Source organism: Pseudopipra pipra, chromosome W, assembly GCF_036250125.1.
Source record: "Pseudopipra pipra isolate bDixPip1 chromosome W, bDixPip1.hap1, whole genome shotgun sequence".
Lineage (NCBI taxonomy): Eukaryota > Metazoa > Chordata > Aves > Passeriformes > Pipridae > Pseudopipra > Pseudopipra pipra.
The window spans coordinates 34,432,150-34,453,554 of NC_087580.1; the positions used below are offsets into that span (position 1 = coordinate 34,432,150).

Consider the following 21,405-nt stretch of genomic DNA (forward strand, 5'->3'; position numbering starts at 1 on the left):
TGGAGCCAGGTGGGGGTGGGGCTGTTCTGCCAGGAAGCAGCAGTAGGACAAGAAGGCTGGGTCTTGAGCTGTGCCAGGGGAGGTTTGGGTTGGATATTGGGAAGGAATTTTTTGCAGAGAGAGTAATCAGGCCTTGGAATGGTCTGGGCAGGGAGGGGGTGGAGTCAGCGTCCCTGGAGGTGTTGAAGGTGAGAGTGGATGTGGCATCAGTGCCATGGTCTGGGAAGCAGGACAGGGTTGGATCAAGGGTTGGACTTGATGATCTCAGAGGTCTTTTCCAACCCGGCTGATTCTGTGATTCTGTGATTGCCATTCCTATGGCAGCACATGCTTGAGGCTCTATCCCCAGGGTGATAGAGATGTCTGTCCATATCTATCTCCAAGGTTAGTCTGTAAATGTGTGGTGTTAGAAAAGCAGGCTGAGTTGTAGGCTGATTGTAGAAGGAGAAAGAAGCCCAGAGGCCAGTGCAAGCAGGCAGCCCTCAGCTTGCACCTGATGTCCCCTCCCTGCAGGTTCCTGTCCTTGAGCCCAGGCCCTGAGGTGAGGCTGAGAAGTGGCGCGGAGGTGAGCCCAGAGCTGTCCCTGAGGTGAGGCTGAGAATAAGTGCAAGGCAGAGGTGCTGCTGAGGAAGGAGAGCCCCGTGGTGGAGAAGAGGAAAAATTGTGCCCATCCCCGAGCAGGTGCTGTGTCCATCCCCCGTGTGCCAGGTGAGCTGGGGCTTTGCTGCAGAGCTGCAGGCGCTGATTTGAGCGTCTCCAAGTGCTGAGATGGTGGAACACAAACTGTGCCTGGCCACGGAGCCTGCAAGGAGGAGCAGAGAGAGCCGTGGCAGTGTGGGGGGCCAGGTTGTCCCTGTGCCTTCCCCTGCAGGCCCTGTCTGTCCCTGCTGGGCCCCTGTCCATCCCCATCAGGTCCCTGCCCGTCCCCCCGAGCTGAGCTCCCCCCAGGAAGTGCCGTGGAGCTGAAGCTGCTGCCATCCCCCCCCTGCAGGTGCTGCCCCAGCCAAGGGAGCAGCAAAGGCAGGGCCAGGAGCAGAGGCAGCAGCAGGGGAGCCCTGGGGGGGCCGGGAAGGTCTTGTGTGGGTCAGGAAAGAGGCGCTGGGCACGAGGCCGGGGCTGTGCTGAGCAGGCCCAGCCCTCACATCCCCCCAGCCAACGCCGGCTGCCCAGGGGGCTTGGGAGGGACCCCCAGCCCGTGTGCCCCACACTGAGCTGGCAGAGAGAGAGCCAAGGGACAGGGCCACGGGCAGGGCCACGGGTGAGGGACAGGCAGGGCCATTGCAGGGCCACGGTGAGGGCACAGCCTGTGGCAGCAGAGCTGCCCAGGGCCGGGGGCAGCCGGGGGTGTTGGTACCAGCCAGTGCTGGGGCCGAGCAGAGCAAGAGGCCTCTTGCAGACCCCTGGAGCAGCCTCCCACTTGCCAGCCCTGCCCTGGTGGGGTGACACTGTCCCCTCCCTATAGGACACTCCCCTTTTTTCTATATTCCTGGTTGCTGATTGCTTCTGGGGACCTGAGGGCCCCTCTGCAATCCCATCCATGGGGCACAATCTCCTCTCTAGAGCTTGACTCTCTGCAGTCTTTGCAGGAAAATCTGTGCTGGCAGCCCACGTATGTCATGACCCCCCACGCTCCCCCCAGGATATTCTGGACGAGTTCCCCCTTTCTGGACACCTGTGGGATGGGGGGGCGATTGTTCTCCTGCTGTTTCTGTTGCTGCTCCACCCCTGTCCCTGCCCTTCCTGCCGCTGTCGGGTGAGCGGAGCGGCCACGATGGGAAAGGGGCGAGAGAAGCGAAAAGAGCGGGTGGGACCCCCAAAGGGAGCACGAGGGGCGGTGGGTCACCCCCAAAGGGAGCTGGGGGGAGCGAGGATTTGGGGGGCCAGTCGGAAAGGGTGGGAGAGGGGGGAGAGCAGGAGTGGAGTTGCTGTGGGGTTGCCTTGGTGTCCCCATGCCTTGATCCCTGGAGAGCGGGGGAGGCTGGAGAGAGGGGGGAGCTGTGAGAGCCCCGAGAGCCTGGAGAAGGGGCTGTGGAGAACGGGAAACCTGGAAAGTGGGGACCTCTGAGATTCCCGGGACAACGAAGTGGAGAAACTGGAGAGGGGGAATGTCTGGGAACATGGCACCCCAAAGGCGAGAGTCACAGGAGAAGTGGTCCTTGGGACCCCCAACACTCTCAGCATCCCTAAGTGGGACTCCCAGCATCCCAGACAGGGGAGACCCTCTGAACCCCAGAGGGGAGAGACCAGAGAGGGGGAACTCCTGTGAGAGTTTTTATGGCTGAATCTTGGTATTTTAGAGTACTTTTTAGCTGAGTCTAAAATTTTTGCAGTATGTGGGGGATTCGTCTCACTATTTCTAAGAGGGTTTTTTCCTGAATCTCGGTGGTTTGGGTTTTTCTGGGCTGAGTCTTGGTGTTTTGGAGGGTTTTATGGACACAGGATGCCCGGTGAGTTCTAGAGATGGACTTGGGCAGGAGGAACCCCCAAGCCAACGCGCTCAGCCCTTGTTTTCTCCCCCTCATCAGGATTTGCCCTTCCCAAAGCTTGGGCGGATGGAGGAGGAGGCTGCGAGGAAGAGGAAGATGCCTTGGGCCCCCCAGGCAGGTGAGGAGGGAGTCAGTGTCCCTTTGGGCGGGTGTTGTGCTGGCTCTGTCAGCCGAGCATGGCCCCGGCTGCAGGACAACCCCGCTGGCGCCGCCGTCCTGCCGGGGCCAGAGTTGGGGGGATGTCCTTGGCCTTCCCTGTGGGCCGGAGGCAAATCCCCTGCCTGTCCTTCTTGCTTCCTGCCCCAGGCCCCGAGCTGAGGACGGAGAGCCCGGAGGACAAATCCCCCCGTGAGACCCTGGTGGGAGAGGCCGTTTTGAAGGGCTCCATGGCGCAGGAAGGCAGCGGGGAGGAAAAGGGCCGGAGATCCCCCCGCAGGAGGGGCTCCAAAGCCATCCCAGGGTGCTCTGAGGAGGAAAGAGCCAGCCTGTGTTGGGAAGGCGGCCAGAGCTTGAGGCGGAGCTCTGAGCTGGTGGTCCCTGATCAGCCTCCCAGCAGGGAGAAGCCCTTCAGGTGCTTGGAATGTGGGAAGAGCTTCAGGACAAGCACTGAACTAATCCAACACCAGCACATCCACACTGGAGAACATCCCTACATGTGTGGTGAATGTGGAAAGAGCTTCAGGCACAGCTCCAGCCTGATCCGACACCAGCAAATCCACACTGGGGAACGGCGCTACACATGTGGGGAATGTGGGAAGAGCTTCAGGGACAGCTCCGACCTGATCCGACACCACCATATCCACACTGGGGAATGGCCATACACATGTGGGGAATGTGGGAAGGGCTTCAGGAAGAGCTCCTGCCTCCTCTCCCACCAGCTCATCCACACTGGGGAGTGTCCCTACACATGTGGGGAATGTGGGATGAGCTTCAAGCAGAGCTCCACCCTCTGCCACCACCAGATGATCCACACTGGGGAACGGCCCTACACATGTGGGGAGTGTGGGAAGAGCTTCAACCATCGCTCCACCCTATTCACCCACCGGCTCATCCACACTGGGGAACGGCCCTACACGTGTGGGGAATGTGGGAAGAGCTTCTACCAGAGCTCCACCCTCCACATCCACCAGCGCATCCACACTGGAGAACGGCCCTACAAGTGCTTGGAATGTGGGAAGAGGTTTCACACCAGCTCACATCTCCTTGTGCACCAGCGGACGCACACGGATGAGAGGCCCTTCCGCTGCACTGACTGTGGGAAGGGCTTCAAGCACAACTCCACCCTCGTCAGGCACCGGCGCATCCACACCGGGGAGAGGCCCTACAAGTGTGGAGAGTGTGGGTGTGGGAAGAGCTTCACCCAGAGCTGTCACTTGACCAAACACCAACGGACCCACCAGTAAGGGAAGCCCTGTGAGTGAGTGCCCCGACTGCGGGAAGAGCTTCGGCCGTAGGACTGACACACAAAAAAGGTTTCAAAACGTCTTCAGGATTTTGAGTATCTGCACTCCAACATCAATTTATTCTTTGGAATATGTGTAAGTTTAACCTTATTTTAGTCTGAAAGCCAAATTCACCACTACCCCGTTCCCTGATAACCATGGGCTGATTCTGACAAGTGAGGCAGAAATTACCCACTGCCCAGCAAAAACCAGTGGGGCCAGCCAGTGGTCTCTGCCCTGGCAGCCCAGTTTCCCCAGTCTCATCTCAAAATGACCAGTTACACTGAAGCAAAGAGCACTGGAACCAGTGCAACAAGCCCCAGTCTGACTTTCACACCTGCCCACGTGTCCTGTTTTCTGCTGCTCTACAGACTTCCTTGTTTAAAATACAATGGAAAAATGAACAGTTTTGGGGGTTGTTTTGGTTTTGGGCTTGGGGTTTTTTTTTCCCCCACTGTTCTCATTACCCTCATTTCAAATCTATTTCGGTGTTTGAACATGAATTAAAGTTTTGAATGATTTTTAATGTTAATGCCTTGACCAAAGTATCAAAACATGAAAAATAAAAAAAAAAAACCACGAAGCTGTCCATTTTTGTGACAATCAAACACTCAGAAGTACTAACATAAGCACAGTGAAACCCCCATAAATAAGACCATTAAAATAATTTTAATATTTATGTATTATTTTATTTTTAATAAGCCTAAAATAAGGAAAGTTAATTCCTGACATCAGCTTTCCCCACCTCCCAGATAGGTAATTTAGTTACATCTTAGTCACCCTTGAAAGGCTCTTTCCAGTTGGGTTGGCCTCTGCCTCAGACACTCATGAGATCTGCCAAAACCAATTTAAGGGCAAATTTCCCCACCAGGTCCAACTGCATTGGTTGTACCAAAAACTTTGCAAGTAACCCCACAATTTTCATCTTAAACTCTTCTCTCAACCTTGTAAAATAATTAGCAGTAAAGAGACCTGATAATGTGTTATAATTAAGAACACGTTCTTGTTCTCAGAGTTATTCATACACCAAAAAGATGCCACAGAACGGCCAAAATATTAATAGCAACTTCTACACTTTGGAAATCTCCATTTGGTTTTTAAAGATTTCACAGTGGTTGTTTCCTTAGGAATTCAGGCACATTTTACTAACAAGTTTCAATAAAGTTACAAAAACATCTTCCTCCACTAAGACACAGGCAGTGATCCTAACCTGAGGTAGGCACTGAAAAGCCCAATTTTTTTCTTAGCTGTCATGAGTCTTTCATTCCTTCTGCCACATCAATTAGGCATCAGCCCACTTTTCAAGCTGCTGTTACCTACCAGCTCCTGGTTTGGTTTCCAAGCCCAGTATTTTGGCCACAATAAAATCAGGGCCCTGGGCAGTCATGTCAGAATGACAAAGAGTACTGACCCTCCCTGCCAAGGGAGACAAACCATTCCCAACCTCGACCAAAGGTTCAAGGCAACGATTCTGAAACAAAATTTACAAAGTTTTTCTCTTCAGTTTTTTGCTGAATACCATTTTATTTGAACATTTATTTTATTTAAACATTTTTAATATATTTACATTTTTTATATTTAAGGCGCAGGAATTCAAATTTATATTTGGGTACCATTTTATTCAAATATTTATTTTATTTAAACATTTTTTAGGTATTTATATTTTTTATATATTTAAGGCAAAAGAATTTGAATTTATATTTGGATACCATTTCATTTAAACAATTTTTATTTAAACATTTTTTATATTTTTATTTGTATTTTTTTAATATATTTAAGGCGTAGGAATTTGAATTTCTATTTGGGTACCATCTTATTTAAACATTTATTTTATTTAAACATTTTTTATATCTTTATTTATATTTTTTTAATGTATTTAAGGCGTAGGAATTTGAATTTTTATTGGGATACCATTTTATTTAAATATTTATTTTATTTAAACATGTATTTTATTTAAACATTTTTAACGTATTTATATTTTTTTTATATATATATAAGGCGTAGGAATTCAAGTTTATATTTGGATACCATTTTATTTAAACATTTATTTTATTTAAACATTTTTTACATATTTATATTTTACCACCATCAGATGTTCTGTAAGCACAGCAGTCAAAGCACAACTCATGTAGGTTTGGGTATTTTTAGCTAAGGCTGTTTGCCAGGTTTCTCAGATTTAGAGAGGAATTCCCAGTAAGATGTGACTTTATTCACAGATGCACTCTTTTTTGGGTGTTAGTTTGAAATCATAAACTTTATTGCATTAAGCAAAGTATGTCAACTTCAATAAAGCTCCTGGTGTTTTCAAGTATTTTCCCTCTTCTCTTAAACAATTGGAAAATAAAAATTGGTGCTTCAACTAAACATTATCTACGCTCACCAGAGAGGGCAATACTGGATCTTTCAGGATCCACACATTTGGATGCTTTTGCAATTGGTGTTTGAAGCAACTTCTTTTGTAGACAACTGTTTCACTAAGTAAATTAAGGCTTTCACATTCAGCCCCTTCCTTTAGGTAAGGATTATAAACCAGAAAAGGAGGGAAGAATTACTCGGTGTGTAACTGAAAGGCCAAAGTCCTACCCAAGAAACCAGATGTGACAACAGCTCATTTACAACCCAGTGAGGAAACAAACAAAAATGCACACAGAAAGATTCAGGAGTCATGTGAAGATGAATATAAAAATGGAACATGAGTCACATGTTTTAGAGATTCGAGCAGATGACTGGGGGCTAGAAAGACGTCAGTGGATGGCACAGGAAGAGTTTTGAGGAAGAGCTGGAAGGAGAAACGTGGCAAGAAATCTGCTGTTCTACACAGATCTGCAGTGGGAAAAACAGTTTAAGACTTCTGAAGGAACAAAGTAATAAAACTCACAGAGCCCAGGAGCAGAAGAGATTAAATACTTGCCAAAAAGCATCAAAACTAAGCTCATGGACACGCATTAAAAACTGAATTCCTCCAATTCATGAATTCCACTTTTTTGCTTCAGGACTGAACTCGGTGATAAAACTGGTCCAAAGTCACAAAATGTGGCAGGGACAACAAAAGGTCAAGACCAAATTCCTTTTAGTTCAGGAAACTGGAAAAGATTCTGTTCCCTTATTCATCCAGTAGAGATGAATAATTTTTTAATTATTAATTTTAATTTAATTTTTTCTACTCAAGCCTGCCAATGTTGTGGTTTTTTTGACTATGTGAGGAATGATCTGAAGTCTATCAGCACGCAGTTTAATTTAAAAAAAAAACAAAACCAAACAAATACCAAACTGTCCTGGCATTACAGATCATTTTGGGCAAAGCCAGACCTTTGTGAATGAAAAACAGCAACAGAACAACTGTAGAACAGGAGACAGTTACTGACTGTATTCAACCAAAAGCTGCAGCCAGTTCAACGTTAGAGCCTTGTCTGCTTCACTGGGTGTTTTTAAAAAGCTAAAAAGTAAATGTTATTAGGAATTACAACTTACCAGTCCTTCAACCAAGAGCAGCTATTTTGCTTACAGTGAGCAAATCAATTCCTCCACACATCTGCAGGGAAAATGGGATACTAAAACACTTGAATTAAAATTAAAAATAATAAAGAAATCCTAAGGACCAAGCATTAGACTGTGAGTATTACACAAGTCCCATCCCTGAAAACAAACAAACAAACAAACAAGCATTACAGATGACAGCATATGCTACAAAAGACATTTTATAAAAAACTTTCAAGTATCACCAGGGAATGTGTTATCAAAGAACCTGTGCAAACCACCCAAGAAATTCAGGCCCCGTCCTGTGCACAAATCCCTTGAGAAATTACCACCAGACAAACACAGATAACCATATATTGCTCTTACAAGAAAAGACAGCTCCAAAGAGCTCAGAAAAGTAAACAAGGGACAGGTAAAACTGCCTTTATTGTAACACCTGTTCAGCACAAACAGCATCAGGGCAATCCAGGAAAGGTGCAGACCATTATGACTGAAGTGCTCAATTTTGTATTTAGCATGGAACATGCAGGTCAGCCAAGATCTGCTCCTGACACTGCGGGGTTTAATTTTAATCTTTAATTTTGCTATTTTTTGAAGAGCAGGTCAGTTAAAAGTTGCAGCTTTAGACATTCAGGATTTAACATTAGGAACACAAGTCTTGGGTCTCACAGGCTCAGTCCCCTCATTATCATCAGACTGGTCTTGCCTTCATTGTAACAGACTGTGCAATATCTGTGGGTTTGACCCTCTAAACTGAAAATTCCCATGGGATTTCAGATATGCTCTGTTGTTCTTCAGGTATGAGATCATTTCTAAACACCAACTCTCAGTTCTCACAGATCCCATCAGACAGTTACACAACCAGGTTCCAGAACACACTGACACACACATTTGCACATCAGCCCTGTTTGCTGCAGGACATCCATCAATACATAAAAATATGACCTACACTACAATAACAATATTCTATCCTTGCCAAGCATCAGCCTTTGTGTTCCCAAAACCAAGAAACAGGCCCCAAAAATCTCCTCTACAAATACATGAAGTCTCCTGTTACTGCTGTTACTGCTGTCAAATGTGAGTTCTACAATATACCCAACCATTAATGATACAAACTCATTAAGTACAAAATACAATCAAAGTTTAACGCAGGTTCTCCCTGGTGAAATGGGACATTTAATGAAATGGATTTATTTTCCACAAATACAAGGCATATGTATCTATATACACAGATTATAAAAATTACAAGCCACTTCTCAAATAGCCTTGTAGAGAGCAATGAGGTCCCCCCTGAGCCTCCCCTTCTCCACACTCAACAAGCCCAGTTCCCTCAGCCGTCCCTCAGCAGACATGTTTTCCAGAGCCTTCCCCAGCTCCGTTCCCTTCTCTGGACACGCTCCAGCCCCTCAAGGGCCTTTGGGCACTGAGGGGCCAGAACTGGACACAGCACTCCAGGTGGGGCCTCCCCAGTGCCCAGCACAGAGGGGCAATCAGTTCTCTGCTCCTGCTGGCCACACTCTTCTCCACAAAGGCCACGATGCCCTTGGCCTTCTTGCCCTCCTGGGCACACTCTGCCTCATATCCAGCCCCTGTCAAGCAGCACCCCCAAGTCCCTTCCTGCTGAGCAGCTCTCCAGCCCCTCTGCCCCCAGCCTGGAGCATTCCAGGGGGTTGTTGGGACCCAAGGGCAGGTCCTGACACTTGACCTTCTTGATCCAGCCTGTCCAGATCCCTCTGCAGAGCCTTCCTGCCCTCCAGCACATCCACACTCACACCCAGCTCAGTCAGTCTCCCAAACAGGACAAAGTCTGACCACCAGCAGTCCAGGGTGTCAGTCCTGCTGCCCCCTCCTTCCTTCACCCAGAATGGAAAAATCCATCATTTTGGGGTCTCTGTGCCCATCGGCTCCGACCACCACATCCTCCACCAGTCACAGAATCATGGAATGGTTTGGGTTGGAAGGGACCTTAAAGAGAATCTCAGTCCAACCCCCTGCCATGGGCAGGGACACCTTCCACTAGACTCAGAGCTCAGAGCCCCATCCAACCTGGCTGTGAACACTTCCAGGGATGGGGCAGCCAGAACTTCTCTGACCAACCTGTGCCAGGATCTCACTACCATCACAGTCCACAAATTCTTCCTAATATCCCATCTAACCCTTCCCTTTCTCAGTGTGAAGCCATTCTCCTTGTCCTGTCACTCCAGGCCCTTGTCCAAAGTCTCTCTCCATCTTTCTTGTTGGCTCCCTTCAGGCACTGGAAGGCCACAATTAGGTCACCCCAAAGCCTTCTCTTCTCCAGCCTGAACAATCTCAATTCTCTCAGCCTTTCCTCACAGCAGAGCTGCTCCATCCATCTGATCCTATTGCTGGTCCCCTCTGGTCTCGCTCCAACAGGTCCATGTCCTTCCTGTGCTGGAGCCCAGAGCTGGAGGCAGCTCTGCAGGGGTGACAACATTACAGCCATGTGTGTTCCAGCAAGGACACTGTGGAACCTCCTGGAGTAAAGGGGCCATTGTGACACTGTAGGGCCTTCTGGAGCCAAAGGAACCCTGGGACACTGCGGAAACTCATGGAATCAAGGGGCCATTGTGGCGCTCCAGGGCCTCATGAAATCAAAGGAATTCTTGGACACTGTGGAATCTCATGGAATTAAGGGTTCATTGTGCCATGAAGAGCCTCATGGAACCAAGGGAGCCCTGAGACATTTCAGGACCTCATAGAATCAAGAGACCATTGTGACACTGAGGAACCTCGTGCACTCAAAAGCTTCTGTGACACTGCAGGGCCTCATGGAACCAAAGGAGTCCTGGGACACTGTGGAATCTCATGGAACCAAGGGGCCACTGTGATATGTGGGGCCTCCTTGAACCAAAGGAGTCCTGAGACATTTTGCAAACTCATGGAATCAAGGGTCCATTATCACCCTACAGAGCCTTACGAAGCCAAATGGACCCTGTGACTCTGTGGAACCTCATTGAATCCAGTGACCATTCCCACACCGTAAAACCTCATGGATACTGTCAGGTTCCCATTATGAAAAGATGCCTCTGCCCAAATTCAGCTGCAAAGGAGACCATGTGCCAAAGTCAAGCAGTCCAGGTTTGATTTAACAGTAAATAGGAGGCAGAGACAGAGAAAGAAATGGAAAGAGAGAGAAGAAGAGGGTGGTGGGAAGCCACTGAGAGAGAGACAGAGATGAAGTAAATGTATCACACCATGGAGATCCCTGAGGCTCCCACCGGTCCTTCTTCCCCCTGCTCTGCTCGGTGGAGGGTCCCCAAGTTGTGCTTCTGGGCTATCACTTTTATACAGCCCAAGCCCCGGGTATTCAGGGGGTAGATGCTGTTCCCACAGCTTGGGCTGGCACATGTACAAGGACTTGCTTCCTTTCCCACACCTTGCCATGGTGGGAGTTTTGCCCAGTGTGCTTCCAGTCTGCAGGTGGGAATCTTTGTCTGGATGGGTTCCCCAGACCTGCCTTACCAGCCCTGGCTTCCTGTTGGGGCTGTCTGCTCTTTCCCACACTCTGCACAGTGCAATTCTGTCCTTAGGGCTAATTCCAAAGCTTCACCTCTGTTTAGGTCTTGGAATTAAAGGCCTTCCTGTTTGCCACCAGTGCTTATGTGCTGTGGCGCCTTATGGGATTTTCCTGCTTTGACAGTGTTTTGAGACAGTTCATTGTGCCCTTCAAGTCCTTACATGAGCACACACACACACACCACTCTCACCAGTGTCTGGCCCTCCAAAGAACACAAGCCCTGAGGATTTGTAGCTCCCACTCCAGTGGTTGGCACTTGGAGCTCCCTCCGTACCCAGAGCTCAGAGCTCCCTTGTGCCAGAAAGTTTAAAGAGATTGTGCCTCATTCTGCCAAGACAACCCTTGGAAAAAAGGGTCCCTCTGTGTTTCCTGGGATAAGAGCACTCTATTGTCATCTTCCAAAACCCTGGAGAGGTCCCAGAGATGTACCAGGAAAGAATTTGTGGCCTCAAGCACATGACCCGTATATAGAGGCTGAGGACTCAGGGGTCAGTGGTGCAAAGATTGAGGACAGTAGAGGAGTAGCCTGAGAGGTCTGGAAGGGGGGTGTCAGAGCTGGTGGAGCTTTTCTTCCTGTCAGAAAACAGCCTAAGAAAGAACTAGTGCCACCAAGGGCAGCTGGGGTGGCCTAGACTGGTGACAAGAAGTCAGAAATTTCCCTCTGAGGTCAGTGTTGTGGTGCAATATGTCACAAAGAAGGAGTCTGGATGAGCCCAAGGCTTTGTGTGTGCAGGAAGAACCAGGGAGGACGCAGAGATGTCAGTGCAGGAAGGTGCCAGCCAGGTGGGGCAGCCGGGGGGATGACGACAGCCTGCAGGGAAAGGGGCAGGGCATGGACACCGTAGGACAGCCTGGGCTGGAGAGGAGACAGGGATGGGGAGAAGCTGAAAGGCCCTGACAGAGCCACCTTCTGCAGGCCTTTGGCCATGGCTGCTGTCTGTGCCCCTGATGCCAGGAGGAGGGGAGTGGCCCTTGCAGCCCTGGGGCCTCATGGCCTCCTTGTCCCTGCTCAGCAGCCTGGCAGGTGCCACCCCATGGTCCTGCCCATGGCATTGCACATCCCACATCCCAGTGCCCCAGGAAGAGCCCTGAGGAATGAGGCAGGGACAGGATCTGCCTTCCCAGGGGCTGGGGTCAGGGCTTGGTCCTCTGGATTAAAGAAACAAGTCAAGCTTTATTCAACATCAGAGCCACCTTTCCCTTGCTTGTCCATCCTTGTCATCACTGTCTGCACTTTTCTGCTCTAACTGAAACCTGGGGACACGTTCTCAGTTGTGTCCCTCAGTGAGACTCATTAGCACTACAAGAAACTTTAGTGTTTCAATCTCACTTTGACTTCTTGAGAAGTTGTTTGAACTTCCTCTCAGGGACTGAGTCTCATGTAAACAACATCAAACCCCCTGAGGGTCATGAAATGCCTGGGGCTGTTGCTGTGCTGCTGAGCTGGGCCGGGCTCCTGGCACACAGGGAGCTCCTGGCAAGCAAGAAGAGCTTCAAAGAGACAGCTCTGCTGGTGAGCAGCTCCTCTGCACAGCCCAGTAGGGCTGAGGGCACTGCCAGGGCAGCTCAGGGACACCAGCAGGGCACAGACAGAGCTTCAAGGGGCTCAGCACTGGCAGGAGGACTGAGAGCTCCCTGCAGGAGGAATCTTGGCAGGGCTGCACATGGTGAGTCTGTGGCTGCAGGGCAGTGCAGGGGCAGCTCCTGGAGGCATCTTCTAAAGCTGGCTCAGTCCCAACTGATGGGATGGGTGAGGAGGGGGCTCTTCTGGGGCTCTTTGGAAGAGCTGTGAAGTCGGGGGTGCAGCCAGGGGTGCCCAGGGCTCTGGGGCAGAGCAGGGTCCTGCAGCCCAGGGTGCTGTGCTGGGCAGGGACTCTGCTGCCTGCCAGGGGCAGCTCTCAGCCGGCCCGGGGAGCTGCTGCCAGGGCTGGGACAGAAGGGCTGTGGGCAAGGAGCAAACCTGGCAGCTGAAGGAGGACCTTTTCCATGTCTCTCTGTTGCAGAGTCAGACCTTCTCACAGCTCCAGACCACTACACCATATTGAATGGAGACGTTTTTGCAAAGCTCACAAAAGACAGGGGCTACAGGAAAGGAATTAGTCCTGAGGTGTGTTTCCTGCTTAGGCATTGTAGCATAGACATTGTTCTCTCCATTCAGGAGGCTGCAGTGAAATTCCAACTTTTTACTCTTAGAGATGAATATTTCAGGCAGGATCAGAGATGAGCACAGGATCCTGGGCAGTGCTGAGCCTTCCCTTGGGGGTGGGCACTCTCCTGTCCCAGCGCTTGCCTTCTCTGCAGGAGGGCTCCTGTCCTGCTCTGTCCAGAACAGCTGCACCTCTGGGCTGACACAGGGGACACTTCCCAGAGCTGCCCTTTCAAGCAGCACTGTCCTGCTCTCAGCACAGATCTTGGTGGGGTTTTTAAGGATGAATCTGTGTGTGAAGTCATCTTCAAGGCAGCCCAAGGGAAAGTGCAGGGCAGATGGGAAACAGACTGAGAGGCATTGCAGCTCTCCTGGCTCTGCAATAAGCAAGGGAGAGCTCAGCCCTTCTGCCTATCCTGTCTCAAGAATCTTCAGATTTGTCATCAGAAAAATTTGCCCCTAAAAAAACACCCCCAGGTGTTATCATTGTAACCAAAAAACCCAGTAAAAATTATTTTAAGGATACTCTGTGCCTCTCTTCTGCAGCCCAAATTACTCCAAGAAAACAGCACAGGATTTTAACTTTTCCATCAAAGCTGGGTTCCATGTGACATCCCCTGTGATCATGAGAGCTGTCCCAAACCAGCTCCGTGTCTGCACTGCAGCAGAGCAAAGCTGAGTCCTTGGCAGCACATGGGGAGAGCTCCTGCTCCTCACAGCACCCTCAGAGAGCACAAACTAGAGAAAAGAAATGCCTTGACTTGGAGGGGGTTTCCCTGAAAACTGCCCTGGCTTTGCGGAGAGGGGCCTGTCTTAATTGTTCCCTGTGCTTTCCTTTTCTCAACAGACCCTGTCCTAAGGAACAGCAAATGCCCAACAGCAGCTCCATGCCCCACTTCCTCCTCCTGGCATTTGCAGACAGGCGGGAGCTGCAGCTCCTGCACTTCTGGCTCTTCCTGGTCATCTCCCTGGCTGCCCTCCTGGCCAACGGCCTCATCCTCAGCGCCGTAGCCTGTGACCACCACCTGCACACCCCCATGGGCTTCTTCCTGCTCAACCTCTCCCTCACAGACCTGGGCTGCATCTGCACCACTGTCCCCAAAGCCATGGACAATTCCCTCCATAACACCACAACCATCTCCTACATGGGATGTGCTGCACAGCTCTTTTTCTTTTTCTTCTTCATCTCAGCAGAGTTTTCCCTCCTCACCATCATGTGCTACGACCGCTACGTTGCCATCTGCAAACCCCTGCACTACGGGACCCTCCTGGGCAGCAGAGCTTGTGCCCACATGGCAGCAGCTGCCTGGGCCACTGGCTTTCTCAGTGCTCTGCTGCACACAGCCAATACATTTTCCCTGCCCCTGTGCCAGGGCAATGCCCTGGGCCAGTTCTTCTGTGAAATCCCACACATCCTCAAGCTCTCCTGCTCACACTCAGGCTACCTCAGGGAAATTCAGCTTCTTATGGTTAGTGCCTGTTTAGTGTTCGGTTATTTCATTTTCATTGTGTTCTCCTATGTGCAGATCTTCAGGGCTGTGCTGAGGATCCCCTCTCAGCAGGGACGGCACAAAGCCTTTTCCACGTGCCTCCCTCACCTGGCCGTGGTCTCCCTGTTTGTCAGCACTGTCCTGTTATCCCACCTCAAATCCCCCTCCATCTCCTCCCCATCCCTGGATCTGGCACTATCAGTTCTGTACTCGGTGGTGCCTCCAGCACTGAACCCCCTCATCTACAGCCTCAGGAACCAGGAGGTCAAAGATGCCATAAGAAAAACAATGACTGGATGCTTTTCAGGAGCAATTATGTGCCAAGTTTCTGATGTGTAGCATTCAGAATGGGCCTCTTTAATGGACCAGCCTTCCTGCTCAGGATTTTCGTGGAGGTCATCAGGTTGTTGTTGCAATAATTTTATGTGCAATGAAATATTATTATGCATCTGCCTTCTAATTTCATGTCTACCCATTGAATTTGACCCAGAGATGTATAAATGATGAATTGTGCTGGCTGAGTATTTAAACAAAATAAAGAACCCTGAAGTGCCTTCTTTGTCCAAGACCCTTCTACTTAGATGTTCCTAAAGGACAGCACACTGCAGGACAGGGTGTATTTGCAAACGGGGAGGGGACAATAATCCCAGCCCAGCAGCACTGCCAGGGAGCAGCAGTGCTTGGTCTTTGCAGAGCTGCTCTCTTGCCACTTCCACACTGTCCTCCTGAGCCCCTTTCTCGCTGTAAGGCCTGAGTGCTCTCTGAGCACAGTCCTGGGGGCTGGAAGCCCTTGGAGCACAGGCAGGGACAGGCCCTGGGAACTTCTGAAGCAGAGCTGGGCTCTCTTACAGCATCTCCAGGATACTGTGGGATCTCCTGAGGCCACTGCATGTACAGGGTCACTTCTTCTGTGACCTTGCTCCAGGGCTGGAACTCTCCTGCATTTTCCCCATGACACTCCTGCTCTCTGCTTTCCAGGTTTCAATTTTAGATCCAGTCTTCCCCTCCTGTTCACAGGGACATCCTGGGAGTGCTTCAGAGCTGCCATCCTGGGGCAGCTCCTGCCCAGCGTGGGCAGGCACAAGGTCTCTCCACCTGCTCCTCTCACCTCCCCAGTGCCACTGTTTTCTGCAGCCTCCTCCTCCTTGCCCAGCACAGCCCTCCTGGCACAGTTGGACACAGCCCTTGTTCTACCCCCTCCTCAGGCACCTGCCCAACCCCCTCAGCTCCAGCCTGATGGCCAGAAACCTTCAGGGCAGGGAGGCACCAGGGAAAATGCTGAGGAAACCTTTCAGCTGCACTCAAATCCAATTGGAGGGGTTGGTCTCTAGGAAGAAATCCCTCCTCATTCTCCAGAACCACCAGGACAACCTGTGTTGTGTCCTGGGCACTCCTCTGGAAGTGTGAGATATGGAAAAGGTTTTGGTGTCAGGGCTATTGAGAAGGCTGGGCAGTGTCACTGAGAGACCTCTCCCAAACCCTTGGAAAGGCCAGAGCCATCCCAGAGCTTTCTGGGGCCTTGGCAAAGGCAGACATGGAACCAGTCTGCAAACAGGGCAGCAAGGAGGGTTGGCAGAGTTCCAGCTCAGGCTGGGAAGGGGATAGGGCAAGTCCTGCTGCAGCCATTGCCAGGCATGGGAAGGACAAGGCAGGGATTGCAGAACCCCTGTGGGAGGGAAAAGAAGGGGATGTTGTGTGCCCAGACTTTATCAAGGCCCCTGACATGGTCTCCTGTGGTCTCCTTATGGCCGGATTGGTGGAAGCTGGACTGAAGACGTGGAAGATGGTGGGAAGTTGGCTGAATGAAGAGGGTCAAATAAAATCCATGGTACAAAGTCCTCTTGGCAGCAACTTCCTGGTGAAATCTCTCAGTGACCAGCCCTTGAACACCACTATAGAACATCTTTCTTATCTCTCTGTACAATGGGACAAAATGTATTTTCAAGTCCTTTGTGGATGATGCCAAATTTCAGGGAGCCCTTGAGCAACCTGTCCTGGTTTAAAGACACATATTGGGGTGGGAACTCAAATAAAATTAATTCACTCCTCTTTTATTCCCCACCAGTACAAGGAGACAAAATATAAGGAGGTAGAGGTGAAAACAATAAGAGTTTACTGACAAGAAATATAGCAGCAAAACCAGCAATACCAACAGAACTATTCAAAGCAACAGCAGAGAGAGAAATTGCCTCCTCTCTACCCATCTGCCCCAACTCCCTTTTGTAAAGAGATACAAACAGGGATCAACATGTGCCTCTCTTTCCCCTTTTCCTCCTGAATGAACAAAGAACAAAAAAAACAAAACCAGGGGAGAGAGGGGGCAAAGCAAAATGTGGGAAACTCTCTGCTCTGAGATCAGTTGTGCTGCCCAAGAACACGCTGACTCCAGAGGTGTCCAAGCGGGGCAGAGCCGGCGACTCCGGTCCGTGCGGCGGCGGGGGGGAGGCAGCGGCTCTGCTTGATTCCATGGAGTTCTGGGGAGGCACAGTGAGTGCCATGAGACTCTTCAGTGTCACCATTGCCCCTTGGTTCCACGGGGTTCTGAGATGTCTCAAAGTTCCTTTTGTTCCAAAGAGTCATGGAATGGGCCCTTGTCACAATGGGCCCTTGATTCCATGGGATTCCACAGTGTCCCTGCATTCCTTTGGTTCCATGAGGCCCTGCAGTGTCACGGTGCCACTTGATTCCGTGATGTTACAAAGAATCAGAATGGCCCCTTGATTTAAGGCCAACTGCACATGGGGCTGCCCTAGGGGGAGTGTGGGCACCCAGACAAGGGAGTTGTCACCCCCCTGGGCTCAGCCCTGGGCTCACCACGTCTGGACTGGTCTGTCTGTCTGTGAGGTTCCCCATTCTGGAGGAATGAGGAAGAACTGGAGAGGGTCTAGAGGAGATCTGACAGGATGGAGCTTTTCTCCATATTGGAAATAGAATGAAATCTCCACAAAGAGTAGCATTGAAGGTTCAGACTGAAGGTGAAGAAAAAGAAATATCACTCAAAGAGGACCCTTGTGCTGCAAGAGGCCACCCAGAAGGAAGTCAGGATCAGCCCATGGCTTTGTGTTCCAGGGAACAGCCAGAGCTGGTGCAGAGACATCAGGGAGGGTCTAGAAATGCTGCTGGGAGGGGGTGGGAAAGCAGGAGGGGTGTGTGCAGCCTGCAAGGCCAGAGCAGCAGCAGGGCCAGGGCAGGACAGCCTGCAGGAGAGATGGCCAAGGGCTCTGGCAGGGCTGCAAGGCCCAAAGGCACCCAGGCCTTTGTCCCCTTGCCTCTGGTAGCTGCCTCTGCCACTCAGGCCACCACAAGCAACTTGCCTGGCAGGTTCTGCACTTGGTTTCTGCCTCGCCCCTCCCTCAGGAGCCTGGCAGGGGTTGCCCAGTTTTGGGCCTTTGTTGTTGCTCCCCCTCCCATCCCAGTGCCCCCCAAACAGCCCTGAGCCAGCCGGGAGGGACAGGATCTGCTGGGCCAGGGCCTGGGGCTCAGGCCTTGGCCTTTGTGCTCCACAAAACCAAGGCAGGCTTTGCTCAGCATTGCAGGGGCCTGCCCAGAGCCTTTGTCTGCCTGCACTCCTGGCCTCCAAGGAGCTGCTCCAAGGAGTCCCTGGGGAGGCTTTGGCAGTGCCTGCCCTCAGTGGGGCCCAGCAATGCTTCAAGGCACTTGGACTTTGGCTTCTGACTTCTTCAGCAGCTGCTTCAATCTTCTCTCAGTACCTCAGGATCATGGGCTGGGCTGCAAACACACCGTGGGGCTCATTAAAATGCAGAAATCCCTCAGGATCTCTTTGTCTTCCTTTAATTGTCTTCAAGGCAATTTCAAAACAAGTCTTTGAACTTTGTACTTTTTTTGTTTTAATTCAATTATGGATATTTTTAAGTTCAGAGAAGATGTGATAAAGGTGTTCTCCAAGTGATCTTGATGCTGAGTGTCTCCTCAGGAGATCCACACTGACCCTGGATGATCAACCTTGCTCCTCACGCCCCAACCTCACCAGTTCTGACATGGCCCATCTTGGACTGACAGCTGATGCAACTCCAAACACACTGTGGGACCATTAAAACACAGGAAAACAAATTATTTCTCTTCCTTTAATTGTCTTCAAGTCATCAAGAGTCCTACTCCTACATCTAATTGGAGTTGTTCTGTAGTTTAGCTAAGGAGGAAAATTTTAAAGTGGATGTCACGAAAAAAATATATATTTTTATGAAAGGGAATAATTTACACAGAGCCTTGGGATGCAAGAGGGTCAGGGTGCAAAGGATTTGTATCCAAAGACAAGGGGGCAAAAGAGATTAGTAGCACTTAATCATTGACCAATTGAACAGTAATCAAGTGATTCAATAGCATTTGCTACAATTTTAATAGTGACTGAATTATAGATTCCCAATAACAACCTTCACACCACAGTCAATTCACACCCACACCCAGGCAGAGATGTGTGGACACATCAAGAGCTGGGCGTGGAAAGGTCCCTCTCCCAAATTCTCCTTGTTGTCAGGGAAACACTCCCCCAAATCCCTTTGTGTTTGCCAACAGACAAGGGTCAGAGCTGGAGGAGTGTTTGTTGAGGGGGATCAGAATTGTCCTGGGCACCAGCGAGGGTCTTTGGAGTGTTGGAAACTGGAGGGTTCTGGAGCTGGGAGAGGCTGCCAGAGGTGTCCCACTGAGAGGGAGGTGCTGGGGAGCTGCCAGGGCCTCCCTCAGCCCCGCTGGTTGTGGGCTCCCAAGGGGACTGGCTTTAGTTATCTGCTGAATTTCCATCCTGGTGTCAGGAATGACTGGAGTTTCCAAACTATTTGGGTATTGTATCGTAACTCTTCCATTTGGGTTACGATTCGTGTAGGGAATGTTCCAAGGTTTTCAGGGGAGGACTGATTATCCTGTGTTCCCCAGCTCTTACACCCATCCCAATCAGCTGGATGGTTTATTGACAATGTGTCCCGAGGGGCGGCACCTCCGATGCCATAGAAACCCCTCCCCCTGTATTAGGAAACCTTTGGAATTCAGGAGGTGTTCCAGTGGAGCATGAAAATGAACAGCAATTTTCCTAAAGCCCAGACCCCAGCAGAACAAAGCCAGGCCCCCTCAGTGTCAGAGCAAAGGTCCCCCATCCCTGTGTCCCTGTGGCCGCTGAGGCGGCAGCGCAGGCCCGAGGCGGTGCCGGGTCCCGGTGCAGCCGGGGCAGAGCGGCGGCTGCGCGAGCGGCAACCCCGGCGGTGAGTGCGGCAGCCCCGTGGGAGCGGCGGCTCCGGGCACAGACGCCGGCGGCAGCCGCTGTGGCTCCTGGAACCGAGTGGCCATTGGGACACTGCAGGGCCTCCTGGAATCCAGGGGCCGGTGGGACACTGGGGAGCCTCTTGGAGCCAAAGGAACCCTGGGATGTTTTGGAACATCCTGGAATCAAGGGGCCATTGTGACACCGTAGGGCCTTGAGGAACCAAAGGAACCCTCAGAGTTTTTGCAACCTCATGGAATCAAGGGGCCATTTCTGGCAGGATGCTCTGCTCTGACAATACCTAAACAATGGTCAGAGAATGCAAACAATGCACACTGTGATGAGTTACTGCTGCTGTCAAGGTGCTGTTTTTAATGTTGCATTATGCTAAACCCAAAATGCTTCATGAAACTTCAGACACACATCCTGCTTTCTGAAGCAGGATTTGACAGATAACCTGCTCCCTGGCCTGCAAATATGTCTGGCAGTCAAATCCTGGATAACTGTAAAAGCCCTGTCCAACTTTCCGGGGGCAGATTCTTCCACAGCCTTCCTTGAAGTGTGTGGAGCTTCTGCCATGGAGCAGGGACAGCTCCTCATGGTCACTGCCCAAGGGTTAAGTGAAAGACAGAGAACTACCCCCTGTCATTGTGGGGTGAGTTACCTCAATCTCTGCTTCAGGATTGTTTGTTTTTGCTGGCTTTGATCTAATTGATAGAATGACTTTGATAGACTGCACTGTCCTATCTTACACTATACTGCTACAAGTTTTTGGCTTTTATACTGTGCAGTAAATAATTGTGTTTAAGGTCTTTCATCTGGTCACTGTCTGATCAATTTTCTGTTCATTTGTCATAATAAATCATTCATTTTATAGAAATATTTCTGATTTGTCATCACTAAAACCTGCAGGACAAAGTGATTGAATCACACCTCTATAATTCCCTCAGTTGAAACCAAACTCTGAGCTTAAGATTGGATCCAGCCACCCCCAGGCTCCTCTCTGAGAAGGAATTTAGAAAGCAAGGGGGTCCTTTGTGCACCTCGTAGCTCAACGAGACGGTTTCTGCCATCAACTTTGTCTAAGCCTTCCACCCCCCCAGCCCCAAGCCGTGACACAGGGGCATGTCTTGTGCATGCAGTGCAAACATGGACTCCTGAGCTGGTCATTTGATGTCCCTCCCTGGAGGGAAGAACAAGCCCAATGGCCTGGGGTGAGAGGCCAGTGCTGGGAGCGGCGCTGGCTGTGCCAGGGCACTGCTGGGTGCCCCCACCCTGAGCACTCCCACCCTTGTGCTGGTCACTGCTGTTTTCCTCTGCAGGGCGTTGTGTTGGGCACATCCTGGAGAGCAAAGTGGAAAGCAGATGGAAGCTTTGAGGCCCTGGCCTGAGGAGATGCCCCTGCAGGATGGCAGTGCTGCTGCAGAGGTCAGCTCTGTGCCAGCAGTGCCCGTGGCTGTCCCTGCCTGCAGTCCCTGGACAGTCCTGCAGCAGGACTGGCACCGACTGCCAGAGCACTGAGGCCTCCAACAACACAGGGCTCTGCAGGACAGTGTGGAAGGGAAGGGAGAGGAGGCCATGCAGGAGAAGGGCTGCTGCTCCCTGGCAGTGCTG

At 50.8% G+C, this 21,405-nt stretch overlaps 1 protein-coding gene across 1 annotated transcript in view; it reads left to right on the forward strand.

Annotated features, from left to right (window-relative positions):
- The first annotated feature begins 3,139 nt into the window (after positions 1-3,139).
- LOC135405001 (zinc finger protein 420-like) overlaps positions 3,140-21,405 on the forward strand; it is a 44,492-nt gene continuing 26,226 nt past the window's right edge. Inside the window, exon 1 of the mRNA XM_064639722.1 lies at positions 3,140-3,885. Coding sequence (XP_064495792.1) covers positions 3,140-3,885 — 746 coding nt within the window. The remainder of the gene's footprint in view (positions 3,886-21,405) is intronic.